The 17,589-nt window shown below is 41.6% G+C and overlaps 1 protein-coding gene across 1 annotated transcript; it reads right to left on the bottom strand.

Annotated features, from left to right (window-relative positions):
• Positions 1-7,566: 7,566 nt before the first annotated feature.
• Positions 7,567-8,703, bottom strand: LOC109218039. The gene has a single exon (XM_019382355.1). It carries the CDS (start codon positions 8,701-8,703, stop codon positions 7,567-7,569), a length of 1,137 nt encoding a protein of 378 aa, XP_019237900.1.
• Positions 8,704-17,589: the final 8,886 nt, after the last annotated feature.

The raw sequence follows: 17,589 nt of genomic DNA on the forward strand, positions 1-17,589 counted from the left end.
TGAAAAGAAGCCTTAGATACTGTTGAATTCTACTTAGGTAGAACATAGTTTTTGCCTCGTTAAAAACCTCGCCGGTAAAACCCATTTGGGACAAACTCCGATCTAAGGGAAAGAGAGTGCAATGAGTGCTTTAAAACCTAAGGTCTTCGTGCAAAAAGGCGCCCTCGATGTTAGTTTTAAATTCAAATGGACAAAAGAAGAAGGTCATACCTTAGCAATAGTATCGTTTGAGTAGTGATACATTCCAATTGTTCGGCAGTTGTTCACCTCCTATCGTGCCAAGTTTGTAAGATCTTTTACCGACAACTCCGATGACTCGGTACGGTCCTTCCCAGTTCGGGCCCAGTTTCCCTTCATTTGGGTCTCGAGTATTGAGGGTGACCTTCCGTAGAATTAAGTCCCCGATTCTAAAGTGTCGAAGGTTAGTCCTTCTATTAATATCTCTCTATTCTTTTTTTCTGTGCCGCCATCCGAACAAGTGTCGCTTCCCGCTTTTCATCTAATAGCTCGAGGCTAGTATTCATAGCCTCGTGATTTGGCTCCTCTGATGCATGTTGAAACCTGGCGCTGGGTTCTCCGACCTCGACCAGGATTTAGGCCTCGGAGCCATATACTAGAGAGAACGGAGTAGTCCCTGTGCTGGACTTTGATGTTCTCGATATGCCCAAAGGACCTCGAGTAGAACTTCTCTCCATTTTCCCTTTGCATCGTCCAACCGTTTCTTTAGGTTTTGAATGATAGCTTTGTTTGTTGACTCGGCCTGTCTGTTCTCGGTTGGGTGGTACGGTGTTGATAAGATCCTCTTTACTTTGTGTGCTTCGAGGAACTCTGTTACCTTGTTGTCGACAAATTGTTTTCCATTGTCACATACAATATCGGCAGGTATCCCGAATCGACATATGATGTGGTCCCAGATGAAGTCAATAACTTCCCTTTCTCTGACCTTCTCGAAGGCCTGTGCTTCCACCCAAAAAAATAATCAGTGATAAACAAATGAATTTAGCTTTACCTGGGGCCATTGGTGGAGGGCTGACTATGTCCATTCCCCATTTTATGAAAGGCCACGGGGATAGGACTAGATGTAGTTGCTCTCCGGGCTGGTAAATCATTGGAGCGAACCTTTGACATTTATTACACTTTTTTACAAACTCCTTAGTGTCTTTTTCCATGCTATCCCAGTAAAACACTACTCTAATAATTTTGCGAATCAAAGACTCGGCGCCAGAGTGACTCCCACAAGTGCCTTCGTGGATTTCTCGTACAACATAATCGGTATCCCCCGGCCCTAAACATATCGCCAATGGTCCATCGAAAGTCTTCCTGTACAATGCTCCATCTTCGTCCAATGTGAACCTAGCAACCTTGGTTTGTAGAGCCCTTGACTCTTTATGATCGGATGGGAGCTTTCCATTTTTCAAATAATCGATATACTTATTCCTCCAATCCAAGTCAAACTCGTATAATTTATCTCGGCATGACCCTCTTCGACCACAGATCTCAATAATTGGACGATAGTCCCTGGAACAATATCTTCTTCTTCTACTGATGACCCCAAGTTGACAAAGTGCATAAACCTCACTATTTTGCTCTCGAGGCACATGATCTAGGATCCATTCCTTAAACCGATGCAGGGTTACCTGTAGCTTATCCAAGTATCTTTGCATCCTATCCTCTCGAACTTCAAAATTTTTGTTTACTTGGTTCACTACTAACATAGAATCGCATTTGGCTTCAATGACTTCTGCCCCCAAGCTTTTAGCTAGCTTGATACCTGCAATCATGGCCTCATACTCGGCCTTGTTACTAGTCAACCTAGAAGTTTTGATAGATTGTCTAATAATACTACCTGTTGGTGGCTTCAAAACAATGCCAAGCCTGGACCCCTTCATATTCGAGGCTCCGTCCGTGAAAAGGGTCCATACCCCCGACGATGTACCCGATTTTAGCAGAAGTTCTTTCTCCACTTCGGGTACGAGGGTCGGCGTAAAATCGGCCACGAAGTTAGCTAAGATTTGAGACTTGATGGCTGTTCGGGGTTGATATTTGATATCATACCCGCCAAGTTCGACGGCCCATTTGGCCAACCGGCCCGACAGTTTGGGCTTATGCAAAACATTCCGAAGGGGATAAGTGGTCAACACGCATATGGGATGACACTGAAAATATGACTTTAACTTTCTAGATGCGCTTATTAATGCAGTGCCAATTTTTCTAAGTGTGGATATCTAGTTTCAGCATCACCTAGAGTTCGACTCACATAATAAATAGGGAATTGCATACCTTTCTCTTCTCGAACCAATACCCCACTTACCACTATCTTAGACACTGCCAAATATAAGTAAAGCTTTTTGTCTACCTTCGGAGTGTGAAGCAGAGTGAGCTCGATAAATATCACTTTAAATCCTCCAATGCTTGTTGGCATTCCGGGGTCCATGCGAAATCCTTTTTCTTTTTGAGTAAGGAAAAGAATCTGTGGATTTGATCCGATGACCTCGAAATAAATCGACCCAAGGCGGCTATTCGTCCTGTTAACCTTTGTACGGATTTCACACTATCTAAGATAGTGACATTCTCGATGGCCTTGATCTTGTCGGGGTTGATTTCGATCCCTCAATTTGATACCATGAATCCGAGGAACTTGCCCGAACCGACCCCAAAGGCCATTTCTCTGGGTTAAGCTTCATGTTGTACTCCCTCAAGATTTTGAATGTTTCCTGCAAGTGAGTTAAATGGTCCTCTGCGCGCAAGGACTTAACCAACATATCGTCAATGTAAACTTCCATTGATTTACCTATCTGTTCCTCGAACATTCTGTTAACTAAGCGTTGGTATGTTGCTCCAGCATTTTTTAGCCCGAAGGGCATTACATTGTAACAGTATGTTCCAAACTTAGTGATAAATGAGGTTTTTTCCTGGTCCTCCAGGTTCATCTGGATTTGATTATATCCGGAGTAGGCGTCGAGAAAGGTTAGTATCTCGTGGCCGGTCGTGGCATCGATCATGCGATCGATGTTAGGCAATGGAAAAGAGTCTTTAGGGCATGCTTTGTTTAAATCCTTATAATCTACGCACATTCTAAGTTTGTTTCCCTTTTCAGGAACTACAACTACATTGGCTAACCATTCGGGGTATTTTACCTTCCTAATAGACCCTATTTTAAGAAGTTTGGTTACCTCATCTTTTATGAATGCATGCTTCACCTCTGACTGGGGCCTTTTTCTTGCTTTACCGGTTTGAACCTGGGGTCGAGGCTTAGCCTGTGTGTTGTTATTTTCGGTGGGATCCCTATCATGTCTAAATGGGACCAAGCAAAACAATCCATATTATCAATAAGAAATTGAATGAGTTTTTTCCTGAATTCGGAGGTTAACCTCGTACCCAGGTATACCTTTCTCTCGGGCATGTATTCGATCAGTATGACCTGCTCCAATTCCTCGACCGTCGACTTGGTTTCATCGAACTCTTCGGGAACGACGAAAGTTTGAGGAGTAAGGAGATCCTCTTCTTCGTCTTCGATTACCTGCTGCTCCGATTCGGTCGAGGCTGGGGGTGGTGATTGCTATTCAGCTGTCTGCTTATCTTTGGTGCTTGACTTTTCTGAGGTCGAAGGAGCTGGTACCGGTATCACCTCTTCGACTGCAAACATCTCTTTTTGCAGCATGTTGTTCTCCGTAAACCGTTTTCACACCATCCACTGTTGGGAATTTCATCATTTGATGAAGGGTTGAAGGTACTTCCCTCGTGTTGTGTATCCATGGTCTACCGAGAAGTGCATTATACCTCATGTCGCCTTCGATGACATGGAATTTTGTATCTTGGATGGTCCCGGCACGTTCACTGGTAAGATTATCTCACCCTTTGTTGTTTCGCTTGCCATGTTGAAGCCATTTAGGACTCGGGATGCTGGTACAATTTGGTCCTGAAGGCGGAGCTACTCTACGACCCTCGATCTGATTATGTTTACTAAGCTACCTGGATCCACTAGAACACGTTTAACTTGAATTTTATTTAACAAAATAGAAATTACCAGGGCGTCATTATGCGGCTGAGATATGCCTTTCGCTTCCTCGTCATTGAATGCTAGGACGCCCTCGGGCACATAGCTCTGGGTCTATTTTTCTCTAGTGATCGACACCTTGGTACGTTTGAATACAAGCCCTTGTGAAACATCGACACCGCCAACGATCATATGAATTACGTGTTGCAGTTCTTACTACTCATTTTTTCTGTTTGCATCTCTTTCGCTGAAGTGGTTCTTTGCTCGATCACTGAGAAATTCTCGAAGATGGCCTTCGTTGAACAACCGAGCTACCTCCTCCCTCAGTTGCCTGCAATCTTCGGTTCTATGGCCATGTGTGCCATGATACTTACAAATCAAATTTGTATTCCTTTGAGAAGTATCGTTTGTATAGGCCTGGGCCACCTGGTGTCTTTGATTCTTCCAATAGCTGACACGATCCCTGATGCATCTACACTGAAATTATACTCCGACAATCGAGGTGCTTCCGCAGGGTCGGTATGTTTATCAAAACCATTCTTACTCATGAGTCCCCGAGAGTTTTGACCTCGATCATTTATGCCCCGAACCGTTGTTTCTTCGATCGACATATGGTTGATACCGTTCCTTGTTTGATCTTGATTCCCTGTTTGTATCCCTTGGGGGCTTAGATGCCAATCTATTAGGATGAACTGAACCCGATAGGGCTCCCAACTGGTCGTCCTCGACCCTGATCTTCAATTGGTAATGATTATGTACGTCTGACCACGTCACATCTAGGTACTCGATCAGATTCTGCTTTAATTGTCGTGACACGATCGAACTCCGCTCGTTCAAACCCTGCATAAAAGCCTGTACTGCCTAGTCATCCGAGATCGGTGGTAATTCCATTCGCTCCATTTGAAACTGAGACACGAACTTCCTTAACATCTCATTGTTCCTCTATCTTATCTTATAAACGTCCAATTTCCTTGTCGCCACCTTTATGGCCCCGACATGTGCTTTCACGAAGGCGTATGCTAACATAGCAAACTAATCGATCGAGTTCGGGGGCAAGTTGTGGTACCAAATCATGGCTCCTTTCGACAAAGTTTCCCCAATTTTTTTAAACAATACTGATTCGATCTCATCATCATTCAAGTCATTTCCTTTAACCCCGCAAGTGTATGAGGTAATATGTTCATTAGGGTCGGTTGTCCCGTTGTATTTAGGTATATCAGGCATGCAAAATTTTTTAGGAATGGGCTTCAGAGCCGCGCTCGGAGGGAATGGCTTTTGTATGAACTTTTTGGCATCCAAACCTTTCAAGACCGAGGGTGCCCCCGGTATTTGATCAACACGGGAGTTATAAGTCTCAACTTTCTTATCATTATCCTCAATCTTCTTCTCCCCGGACTCGATTCTCTTGGTGAGTTCCTTGAGCATCCTCATAATTGTGGGAGCAGTCCCCGAGCCATTACCGTTTTTTTTTAAAAAAATCCACTAGGCATAGTGCCTAGGGCTGATTTTCATATATAAAACATAAAGTACAACAAAGGAGGAGGGCATAAACCTGACCTGGAGAAATATGGTACAAGGACACCTGATTATCCAACTATGATATTCAGGTGAGACCTGCATGCTATGATGAGTTAGACCTATAATGATGATCCTATTGACTATCCCACAATGGTAGCCAATTGGATATACAAAACCATAATGAAGTGAACCTAGGTCAACTATACAAAAAAGTACAAGAAAACCTAATTCTACCATAGTGTTGGTTTGGAAGTTAGTCTTCCATATACATAAAATTCTACACCAAACAACATGTAAAAAGTCCCTAGAAAAATATGCAAAAACCATGTGATGTTTGAGGGAACCATCTTCAACTTTGCTTTGACATTGGTGCCAAAGAAAGCCAAATTGAAGATGGCTAACAAAAGGGGGCCAAGATGTTGGGCTTGTGTTTTGATTCTGCTTGAGATTCTTGACAGAAAAGAGGGAACACTGTCCTGAAATGTTGACAACTGGATCCCTGCATTCAATCAGCAACACTGTGGTTGAAAACTGCTGGAGACAGAACTGCTGAATCTGAGCCTACTTGCTAGTCTGAAATTGTTGTGAGTGTTGGGTTGTCATTGAAACAGTTGAGAGTGAGTAGGTGAGAAAGATTGGAGAGACTGTGATCAACTGATAGATTTTCAGCAGAATGAGCATTAAGAATGCTGATACAACTGTCTGAAAAGTCATCAGTTGATCCAGTGAACTCCAAATACCTGTAAAAAATAGCAAACATGTTAGTGAAGGGGGGCTCAAACTCCAGGTTCTTGTGGGTTCTAGAGTTGAGTCTGGGGAGAGGGGAGCAATTGTGATCTCTGTTCTAAACTCTGATTGCAGGTTTATGAATAAACTGCAATCGGTAGTATAGATGCTCATGAAGAAAGGAGAACCATGGATTGAAAGAATCTGACTGCAGGTGTTAAGGAAATTGCAGAACTGGTGGAATTCTGCATCACCTGCAGCTAGGAAGGGTGAGTGTTGCTGCAGATTTGTGATGAACTTACTGTGGGAGGGGTGAGAGAGCATCAACTGGTTTGGTTCTGAGAAAGTGAACATAAGGGATGTTAATATCACTCTCAGGAACCATACCAATTGTGTGAATAAGGAGAGGTATGAGGTATAGTGTAACTGGGCAGAATTGTCCAGTTTTTTGGAACAATTGTGATTGAGGGGTTCAGAAGGATGTGTTTTATGGAGAAACAAAAGGATGGGAGGCTCATCTAGGTTCTTGTGGGTTCTAGAAGCCTTGAATTGGTGGGAAATGTGAGCCTTGGTGGGAACAGTTCTGAGGAAAATGTTTTCCTGCAATTGATGTGTATCAGAGGGTTTTTGGTGATGTATGGTGTGGAAAGGAGGTGTGCTATAGTGGGGATAATCTCTTTCCATTTGATAGACTATCAGAACTGTCAAAATTTGATAGTTTATCAATTGGTTGAGGGTAAACTGAAACAAGAAACCTGCAAAAAAGTAAACAAAGTTAGTGGAAATTTTGGCATTTCTGCCCCTGTTTCCATTGCTTTTGTTTCTTTGTGATTTCTGATTGGTTGCCTTCAAGGTGTTGTGGTTGCTAATTTCAGGCACTTGGATTGACATGAAGAGGTGGTTAATTTTAGCAGGGGCAGAACTGTCTGCTGTTTGCTGAGACATTGTCTGATGCTGACTGATTTTTTGGACAAATTTGTAGGGCTCCCTTTCTGAATCTATATTAGCCATAACCATGGGAAGAGGTATTAGGAGAATAGGAATGGTTTTGGAGTTGGTTTGTTAGCTTGTGTCTGAAGGCTGGAATGCCAGATTTATCCATGAGGATTGACCTCTGATGTGGGAAGGGAGGTCCTGCAGGTTATTGTAGTGAGTAATGGTGTGAAGATCATGGCTAAGTTTTGAGAGGGAATCTGCAGGAGCATTGCCTTCTCTGTAGACATGACTGAAGTAGATGGATTCACACTGCTGGCAAAGCTCCTTGAGCTTATGAATGTGCATTGCAAGGGTCCAAGTAGGGGTTGCAGAAGAGGTTAACCAGTGGATCAGAAGAGCAGAATCAGCTTCCAAATGGACTTTGGAAAAACCATTGTCAAGCACCATTTGACACCTAAAAAAGTAGCTTCAGTTTCAGCAAGGTTATTTGTTCCTTCACCTAAGGGACTAGCAATGGCATGAATTAAGTCCCCTTGATGATTTCTAATGATGGCCCCAGCTCCCATTCTTCCTGGATTACTCAAGGCACTTCCATCACTGTTAATTTTGACAAGACCAAGGGTAGGTCTTTGCCAATAGACCTGGGTGGTTTTGTTGAGAAAATTCAGACTCTCAGTTAAGGAACAAATCCCAGACCATTCAGATGGCCAAGTGATGTTAGGGTAGGTGGTTTTGAGGAGAAGGTTAATGTCAGAGTTAATGGAGAAAACAACTCTGGCCATGGAAGAATGTTTGGTGCCATATTTTGCTCCACACCTATTCTTCCAGAGATTCCAGCAGATGATAATAGGGAAAGTGTCCAAGAGCAATTTGTGGATTTCATTTCTGGGCTTCTGAATCCACCATTTCATAAGAAGGTTTTGAAGTGGCATTTCTTCAAAAAGGAAACCAGCAGGGCCAGTGAAAATTTTCCAAACAGCCTTAGCAAAATGGCCTCTGCTGAAAATATGGTCAACAGATTCAGCCTGGGAATTAATGCAGCAAACACATCTGTTGACAGAAGGAGGTCCAAACCTGGCTACTCTATCATTAGTAGGAAGTTTATTCCTAAGGGCTCTCCATAGGCAAAAGGACCATTTGAAGGGAATTTTCTTGTGCCATGTCATTTTATTGGTAACAAGGATTGGCCTTTTGGTTCTAACAACCTCCCAAGCAGATGCACAGGTAAAGGAACCAGAAGCATTGGGTTTCCAAATTGGCTGGTCAGGGATTTGGGAGTTTTGGTAGATAGGGATATGAAGAATGGTGGGGATCATGTGGGCAGGGGCATGATTGTTGAGCATCTGCAGGTCCCATTGGCCGGAATTCCAAAACTGAGAGACCTTGATTTTACCAGGCCTACCACCCTGAGTTCTGTGGTTAGCAAGGTTTCCAGTACCTAGCCAATTATCCCACCAGAAAGAGGAATTCCCAGAATGAAGCCTCCAATAAATGTGAATCTCAGCCTCTTTTTTGTTGGACTTCATCTTCTTCCATGCTTGGGACTCACTAGAGTCCTACTTTTTTGAGACTGGATGTGATCTTTGGCAGTATTTTGCAGTTAAGAAACTGCTCCACAGAGATTGTTTTGTTCTAAAGCACCACCATTGTTTGAATTCAAGGGATTTGCATATGTCTTCAATGGATCTGAAACCTACTCCACCTTCATCCAGAGTGTTTGCTAATTTGTGCCAGGAGGCCCAGTGGTACTTATTTTTGTTCTGATCCATATCCCAGAAAAAATTGGAAGCAAGCTTTTCAATTTGTTTAATCACAGTTTTGGGAGGGGAAACTGCAGACAGGAGGTGAATGGGAAGAGATTGGAGGACATGCTTGATAAGGGTAGCCCTGCCCCCATGAGAAAGGAGCCTGCCTTGCCACCCTCTAATTCTACTGACCACTTTAGAGATGATGGGATTGAAATGAATGATCCTTTTCCTGCCAATATAGAGAGGGCATCCTAGGTATTTTATAGGGGACTCTTTCTTGGAAAACCCTGTAATCTGCTGAATTCTTCTTATGGTATGTGGAAATGCACAGGGGGATATCATGAAATGGCTTTTGCTTTTGTTGATCAACTGGCCAGAGGTGTGCTCATATGTCTGAAGGATGGTCATGATCTTTTTCAAAGAGGCTCTGCCACCAGAGGTAAAGATGATAATATCATCAGCAAAGCTAAGGTGTGTGACTTGAGGACCTCTTTTCTCCATATAAAATCCATTAAAGAACTGATCATGAGAGAGGTTATTAAGTAATCTGGAAAGGAGTTCTGCACCTAGAATGAAGAGAGCTGGAGATAGAGGGTCCCCCTATTTCAGACCTCTTGTAGAGTGAAAAAAGCCACATCTTGTACCATTGATGATCACAGAATACTAGTTATTTGAAAGGGTCCTCCAAACCATATCAATCATTCTTTCACTGAAACCCAATCTTCTCATCATAATGCAAGTGAAGGACCAGGAAACCCTATCATATGCCTTTGTCATGTCCAGTTTGATCACCACATTAGCTCCAACATTTGGTTTCTTAATGCCTTGAACAATCTCCTGAGCTAGCATGATGTTTTCTGAAATGTTCCTGCCTTTGACAAAACCAGTTTGGTTGGGTGAGATGATTTTGGGGAGAATTGGAGCAAGTCTGGAATAGATTAATTTGGAGATGACTTTGTTTATGAAGTTACTCAAACTAATTGGTCTGAATTCAGAGAGGGAGTTAGGGAATTCAACCTTTGGGAGGAGGACTAGGCAGGCATGGGACATGTATTTGGGCATAGAGTAACCACAAAAGAAGGTTGTGACTACACTGAATAGATCCTGCTTAATAATCTCCCAACAATGTTGATAAAATTTTCCATTTAGGCCATCAGGACCAGCAGCACTAGTGGGGCTCATGGAAAAGACTACCTCTTTGAGTTCCTCCATAGAAGGTTCTTTGTTCAGAAGTTCATTATCATCATCAGTAACCAGGGTTGGGATACAAGATAAAAGATCCTCCCTGATTCTACCCCCAGGATCGGTAAAGATGTTCTTGAAGTGGGTACAAGTAGCTTCACCAATGTTTTCATCACCTTGGATCCAGCTGTTGTTTTCATCTTTGATCTTGTGGATAAACAATTTTCTCCTTCTGCCTCTGATCAAGCTGTGGAAGTATTTAGAATTGGCATCCCCCTCTTTGAACCATTGCATCTGAGTTTTTTGCTTCAACGCTGATTCCTCAATCTTGAGGTATTTAGTATACTGGGCTGTGAGATGATGGAGGTTAGCCCTATCAGCATCAGTGTTTGTTTGAGTCCATGTTTCCTCTGCTTGCCTAACTTTATCCTCAAACTCTTTGGCCTTCTGAAAGATGTCACCATATTGTTGCCTTGACCATTTGCTAAGTTCAGTGCAAAGGGCTTTAATTTTCTGATGAAAGATCCACATTGGATTCCCTTGGAATGGTCTAGACCAGACAGATTGGACAAGTGGGATGAAGGTTTCATTTTCAATCCAGCAGTTCAAAAATTTGAAGTATCTTTTTGCTGAATCAGATCTTACATGCATTTCCAAAAGAAGGGGGGAATGATCTGAACCTGTTGAGGCAATATGAGAGATGATGGTGGCTTGAAAGGAAGTCAGCCAACTGTCATTGACTAGACCTCTGTCTAGTCTCTTCCACACTATAGCACAGGGCCCTCTTCCATTAGACCAGGTATACCTTGGACCATAAAAACCAAGGTCAGTGAGCCCAGAATCTTCCATCATACATAGGAAGTCAATGCTTTTGTTGATCTGGTATGGGAGGCCTCCAATTTTCTCTTCAATTGAAGCAATTACATTGAAATCCCCAATAACACACCAAGGGGTGGAGATGGCTACATATTTGAGCCTGAGATTTTTCCAAAGAGGTCTTCTCAGGAGAGGCTTACATTTAGCATAGATGACAGAGATGTGAAAGAGTCCCTAGCTTCAACATATCTCAACTCCAAGGTGACTTGTTGATCATCAGAGTCAATAACAGTGCCAGAGAAGTCTTGATCCCGGAAAATCCAAATTTTGTTATTGATATTAGAGACTGAATTGTGCATGGAGAGTTGGATTTTGAAGTGGTTAAGGTGAGAATCATGGAGAGTTGGGTTAGAGACTGAATTGTGCAGGAAGGGTTCCAGAACTGCTATGAGAGATATTTTGTGGAGTTTTCTGAGGATTTTTAGCCTTTCAATGGCTCTAGAGGTCCTGATGCCTCTGACATTCCATGTAAGTGTGCTAATCATTAAAAATGGGAGCAGAGTTTATGGTTTGGTGGGACACTGCTGCTGGAAATAGCCTTGCTTCTGGTTATTCTTGGAGATGATCTCATTCTGGAGGCTGACTTTTTAGAGTTCATGGTTTCATCTTGACTAAAGGAGCCATTCACAGCCGAGATCAAAAGATCACAATGTTGGTCTTCTTCTGATTGATCACTAATATCAGCATCTTCTGCCTCTTCCTCAAAATCACCTCTCATCTCATCCTCAGATAGAATGGGCTTGTATTCATCCTCCTGAGGACAATTTTTGTTGAGTGGGCACTCTTCAGGAACATGTTCTAAAGAATGCATGAGGTGTTCATTGTGGATTGGGGCTTGTGTGGGTATGGGACTTTTAGGATTTTGTGGATTAGTCTGCATTAAGGAAGAGGTAGTCTCATTGTTTGGGTTGTCAATGTCACTGTTGTCATGGTTACTGAGAAGGGATTGGGAGAGAGAGGGATTGGCAATGGTTGGGATATCTCTGGGATTGCTGAGAGAGTTGGATTTATCAGAGGCATCAGATACAGAACCCGAGATGCCTCCAGATTGGAACAAAGGACCTTGCTTATCTGATGGCTCATTGATACTAATTCCAGCATTTTGCTTTTTCATTGCCCGTCTCTTTTTCTTACTTGGCTTGTTTTTGGATTTGGGAGGCTGTATCTTGAAATCAGAGACAGCATGACCTTTGCCTTTGAGCAAGGCTCTCATGTGAGAATGTTGATCTTCACCAGAACTCATAACCTATTGTGATTCCATCTGATTATCAGCAACTGTTGGTGGTTGAACATTTTGAGTAACATGGGTTGCAGGGGCTTGAGAGTCCACCCTATGGTTATCCAAATGTGCAGAAGCACACTCATGCAGAGCATGAGGAACACCCACCCCTTTAGGATCCCCAACCTGAGTTTCTATTGGTTTCTCCTGACAGACCACCTTGCCTCCAAAAACTTCAGAAGCAACAACAGGGGGGGAGGGGATGAGGGGGCCAAGGGGATGGGATGATTCTGGGCACCAGAATCAGCACTCCTCTCCAGTGAGGCTGGAGGATTGATAGAAGTCATACCTGAGGATTGGTTGACCATTTGTTGAATATCATTTGATTCCAAATGTTGTTGCTGTGTTGTGTGCTGTTTTGGAATGTACACCTGCTGTTGTTTTTTATTTTGGTTGGTGCCTTTGAAGTTCTTTCTTTTTTGGGTTTGCCATTCCTCCTTTGAAATCTCAGCAACTGTATTTTGATTATCAGCATTTGCTTGATGTTCTGCTTCCAGGTTGGTTTTCTTTTGGTCAGGTGCATTTATTTTTGATGGTCCCCCCTGTTCTTTCTTTTGGTTTTTGCTTGTTGCTGCATCTTCATTTTGTTTCCTTTGATTGGTAGCCTGAGACTGTGTTGTTCCAGCAATTTCTTCCTTCTTTTTCTTTTTCTCCTCTTCTTGAAGTCTAGTTTCACAATTGTACTCTTAATGGCCCAAATGTCTGCAATGGACACAGTAGGCAGGAATACTCTCATATTGAACTTCTAACCATTCACCATCACCATTCTCATCTTGATCTTCATCATATCCAAGCCACACATGATGGGGCGTTCCCTTTGTGAGATCAATTTGAATCTTAACCTTTGCAACATTTCCCCTTGTTTTCTGAAAAGATGCTAGGTCCAGATATATAGCTTTGCCAATTGGGGACAGTAGAGGTGTGAGGATTTCCATATAGTACAGATGCCATGGGATTTCAGGGATAACTACCCATATTGGTACAATAGGGGAATCCTCATTAGGCTTGAATGCAGGGGTCCATGCTTCAAATTTCATCATTTGCCCTTGAATGTACATGTGTTATTTGCCCCAGACAGTAGAGTGATCATACTCATTATCCAGATCAATATAAACTGTCCTAGCATTGAAATGAGCTATCTTTACTCCACCTCTAAGCTCAGTTTGGGCAATGAAGCTTTTCCTGATCATTTCCATTCTAGGCATAGTATTAGAAAATTTGCCCACTACAGTGTATTTGCACCTATCTGCAAATTTCACCATGTAATCTTCCTTCTTGAAATCAACAGCAGGTTGGCCTTGTTTGGTGGTTATTTTTGGAAGGGTGAAAGCAATTGGTTTTATCTCTGCCTCATGTCTAGCTCTGAGTCTGTTGACAAATGAGTGAGTGACAGTGGGAGGGGGTGGAGGCGTGTTGCCAGTTGGTGCGTTTTTGGTGGGATTACTGTTATTTTGAGGTGTGGAAGAAGGAGCAGGGGGGTCTGTTTATTGGGCTGAATTGGGGGTGTGGTGTTGGTTGGTATTTTGTGAGGCTTTTTGGAATTGTTTAGCCTATCAAAATTGGAAGATATTTTGATTGGGGGGTTTGCACTTGGAATAGGAGCTGGGGCTGGTAAGGAGGTTATGTGTGCATTGATCTGCATGGGTGCAAATGTAACTGAGGGATTAGACTTGTTAGCAGGGACTAAGGTTTGGGGGTTTTGGTGTTGTGCTTCAGTTTGGACAGGCTCAAGTCTAGGATTGTTGAGTGCTGCAACATGGACTTGTTGAGTGCTACAGTGCACTGGGAGACTATTTTTTAGATTCGAGGAGTTTGGCTCATGTAAAATTTGGTTTGAAGGCTTAGAAACAATCTCCTGAGGTGAGGGAACAATTTGGCATTGGTTTTGGATTAATTGGTTTGCCTGATCACCCTGCCCGACCAACTGATGAAGAACTGGAGCATTCAAAAATGTAGAAGTTTCATTCCTATCAATCAATTGGTGTGAAACTTGGTGTGTGTACTCCAAAGGCACTAAGGATTGATCTCTCATCAACAAACTCCTTTGAATAGGGATGGATTGAACATTGACATTTGGTCGAACATTCTTGGATGAACAGTGCTCAGAGATACCTTTTATAATATTCAAAGAGATAGACCCCTGTAAAATTTGTTCTGATGGGTTGGAAATATTCGTCTGATGTGTGGGAGTAGAATGGCATTGGTTTGGAGCTTCAATTATCCCTGGGCCAAGCCATTACCGTTTGATATTTTCGGTATCGGCTCAGTACGTCGAGTGTTTTCTGGTTCGACAATACTTGGAGTTTTATGCTGACTCTGAAGCTGAGCGATAGCAACCTGTTGAGCTTGTAGCATCTCGAATATTACTTGGAGGCTGACTCCCCCGTCTCCTAGACCTTGTGTTCCTTGGCCACCAGATCAGGCTTCCCTACGTACACTTCCTCCGGGGTCCGCGCCTAAATCCGCATCCAAAGCAATGTGCGAACTAACATCGACTGGTAACCCATTTGGCACTTCCACAGGGTTAATCGGTGGTACATCGACCCCTACATTATTATTTTTCCCATGAAATCCAAGACCCTCATCACTATGTACGGGTGCGTTTTGCGAGTTTGACATGTTTTAACCTGAAAACAAAAATTCTTGACAAGAACAAGTGTGAAAATAACGTGTGTTAACAGAATCTGTATTGAAATAATCACTATTATCTTTAGCCCCACAGTGGGCACCAAATTATTTACCTCGAAAATACGAGTAACAATTAAATTTGATTTATGGTTTTAAAGATATGTGATTTAGTTCAATACCAATTAATAACCAAAAAAACTAGCGTGTAAATGAAGGAAATAAGTAGAATCAAGCCAGCGTGCAAGACAGTCTCGACCTCGAGCTAAAATGGCCTCGAGGTTGGTTAAGAACAGTAAAGCAAGAACAATTAAGTAAAGAGATGATTCTGACGAAATATGAGCCAAAAAGTAAGAGAGTATATTCTTTGTCAATGATTGATGATGGTTACAAATGATTGGAGTCCCCTTTATGTAATGGGGGAACCCTAAATAAGGTACATTTCTATTTATAGTAAAAAATCCTATTGGGACAGTTGTCTAACCGCCTAGTACGAATTCGTACAAATCTATTCCGGAATTTACGCCATGATCTTGGGGACGTGGCAGGAATCTTGATCAATCTGTTACAAACTTATAACAGCATCATCTCGGGGTCGAACACACTGGTCCCCGACGTTCCTCGAGCACTTAAATCTTCGATCCTCGTGTTCTGCCTTCGAACTCGAACTTGGTCCATAGTGAGTCTATTCCTCGACGCGAGTCTTCTGTTCCTCGTAGTGGGCCTTTGGGCCCACAAAATCGGGGCACATGATTTTACCGCATACATAGTTTATTCCAATTTGTGATTTAAAAAGAATGCATATATATAACAAAGAGGAAAACAAATTTCCTCCATGTAATAATGATAAATCAAACCCAAACACATACATTCATTTGAAAAAGAAAGAAATACAAGACAAAACTAGACCAAAATCAAACATTTTTCAATCCATATATACGTATGACTTTGAACTATACGTTGAAGAGATTCCACTATAACACGCGCGCTTGTTAAATGCTTGCAATTATAGTTCAACTTTTTGTGAAATTCTAGTTCACGTTATAAAATTTGAACAAAATATTCAAATGGTTCAAATCATGATTCCTATATATGTGCTTGGATTAGATATTCTGTCATTTTGCTCTGACCAAAAAGGAAACAGAAAACTAATTAAATTAACTACTACGTTATTTTAACATCGTTGGCCAGATATCTTTTTTTTTTTTTTTTTTTTTTGAGAAACAACCTAAGACGTTGCTGGGGTTAGGCTCGGACCCTATTATTGTCAAATGCCGACATATAATCCCAAATTTATTAGAATTTTGTAAGCGATGTTACAAGTTAATTACAACGGATTGCTCAATACTAAAACTGCATAAATATTGGAAAATATTACTCTATTGGACATTTTAAAAGATCAAATTGCCAAAGCGGCTATCGACTATTGATTGGTGACATGCTTTTAATATATATGCTCTCTTGTTTTTTGTGGAAATTGAAATCTGGACAAATGTCCAAGTTCTTTTGCGTTTATGTTAATATGGCGAAACGTGATCCATACCATTGTTTGTACAGAGCATAATACTGGTATATTCGGGGCATCATTGTTTGTCGTTTTAAGATGCATTCTTAATTAATATTCTTGACTTTCGTTTTTTTAATATGCAACTCGTCACTATTCTATCTATCATTTGTCGATCATTTACAGTATTTCATAACTTGTTCACCTTGTCAAGACTTCATCCCTTTGGGTTGGAGAACCAACGATTAAGAAAGGAAATTGTTCTTTTTTTTTCTTTTTTCTTTTTATGTCAGAGAAAGGAAATTGTTAGTACATAGTAGTAGTACATTACTGTAGATGTTGGAACGTTGGGAATGCAGTACAAGAGTTGATATGAGAAGAGATTAGAAGCGAGTAGGCGATGAAGAAAGAAAAAAAGAATTGATTGCACCCGTGTTTAATTTGCACCAAACTGATGAATACACATGATATTTATCATTTAACCATGATTGATTAATATGCATATTGTCCTTAATTTATCACTTAAATTATGATAAATTAACTCGATTAATAAACATCTAGCGTGAGTAAGTATTAATTTTCCTAGCATCTGAGTATATATGACAATCACTGGCTCGCAAACCGTTGTGACCGTTGAGCAATTCTTCCGGGATCGATATTAATGAAAAACACTGGAAAAACACTAATTAATTATTCTCGATTCTTATTTTTTGATGGAAACTAGAGTCCACCAAACTGTATAGAGAACCTGGTTCTCTATCAGTTCCCACAGAGCACACACATTCAGAGATAAGTAAAAGACACAGCAGAGTTTTACGTGAAAAACTCCCAGCTCACAGGATTAAAAACCACGACCTACACTCGTAGGATTTCAACTTCACTACTGAGCAAACTTCAGATTACAAAATATTGTAACCTAGGAATTAAACTCTTAATCCCTCACTCACTTGTAATAACTCTATTACAAGCCCCTTTGCAAAAACTCCATTACAAAGCTCACAACTCGACTAACTCTAGCCAAAATACAAATACAAGGTTTATGGTTTTACAAATAGTTTCTTACACAATGCTTCTTGCTAAGCTAAGTAGGAATTACAAGTATATCACTCTAACAAAGGTACAACACAACTAAGGACATATGGTAGCACAGTGCTGAAAACTGGTCCTTGTTCTATTGTTCTTCGTTCTTGAAGCCTTG

Source organism: Nicotiana attenuata, unplaced genomic scaffold, assembly GCF_001879085.1.
Source record: "Nicotiana attenuata strain UT unplaced genomic scaffold, NIATTr2, whole genome shotgun sequence".
Classification (NCBI taxonomy): domain Eukaryota; kingdom Viridiplantae; phylum Streptophyta; class Magnoliopsida; order Solanales; family Solanaceae; genus Nicotiana; species Nicotiana attenuata.

Excerpts from the sequence above, each read along its gene's own strand:
- LOC109218039 (XM_019382355.1), bottom strand. The coding sequence starts at position 8,703 with ATGAAGTCCAACAAAAAAGAGGCTGAGATTCACATTTATTGGAGGCTT.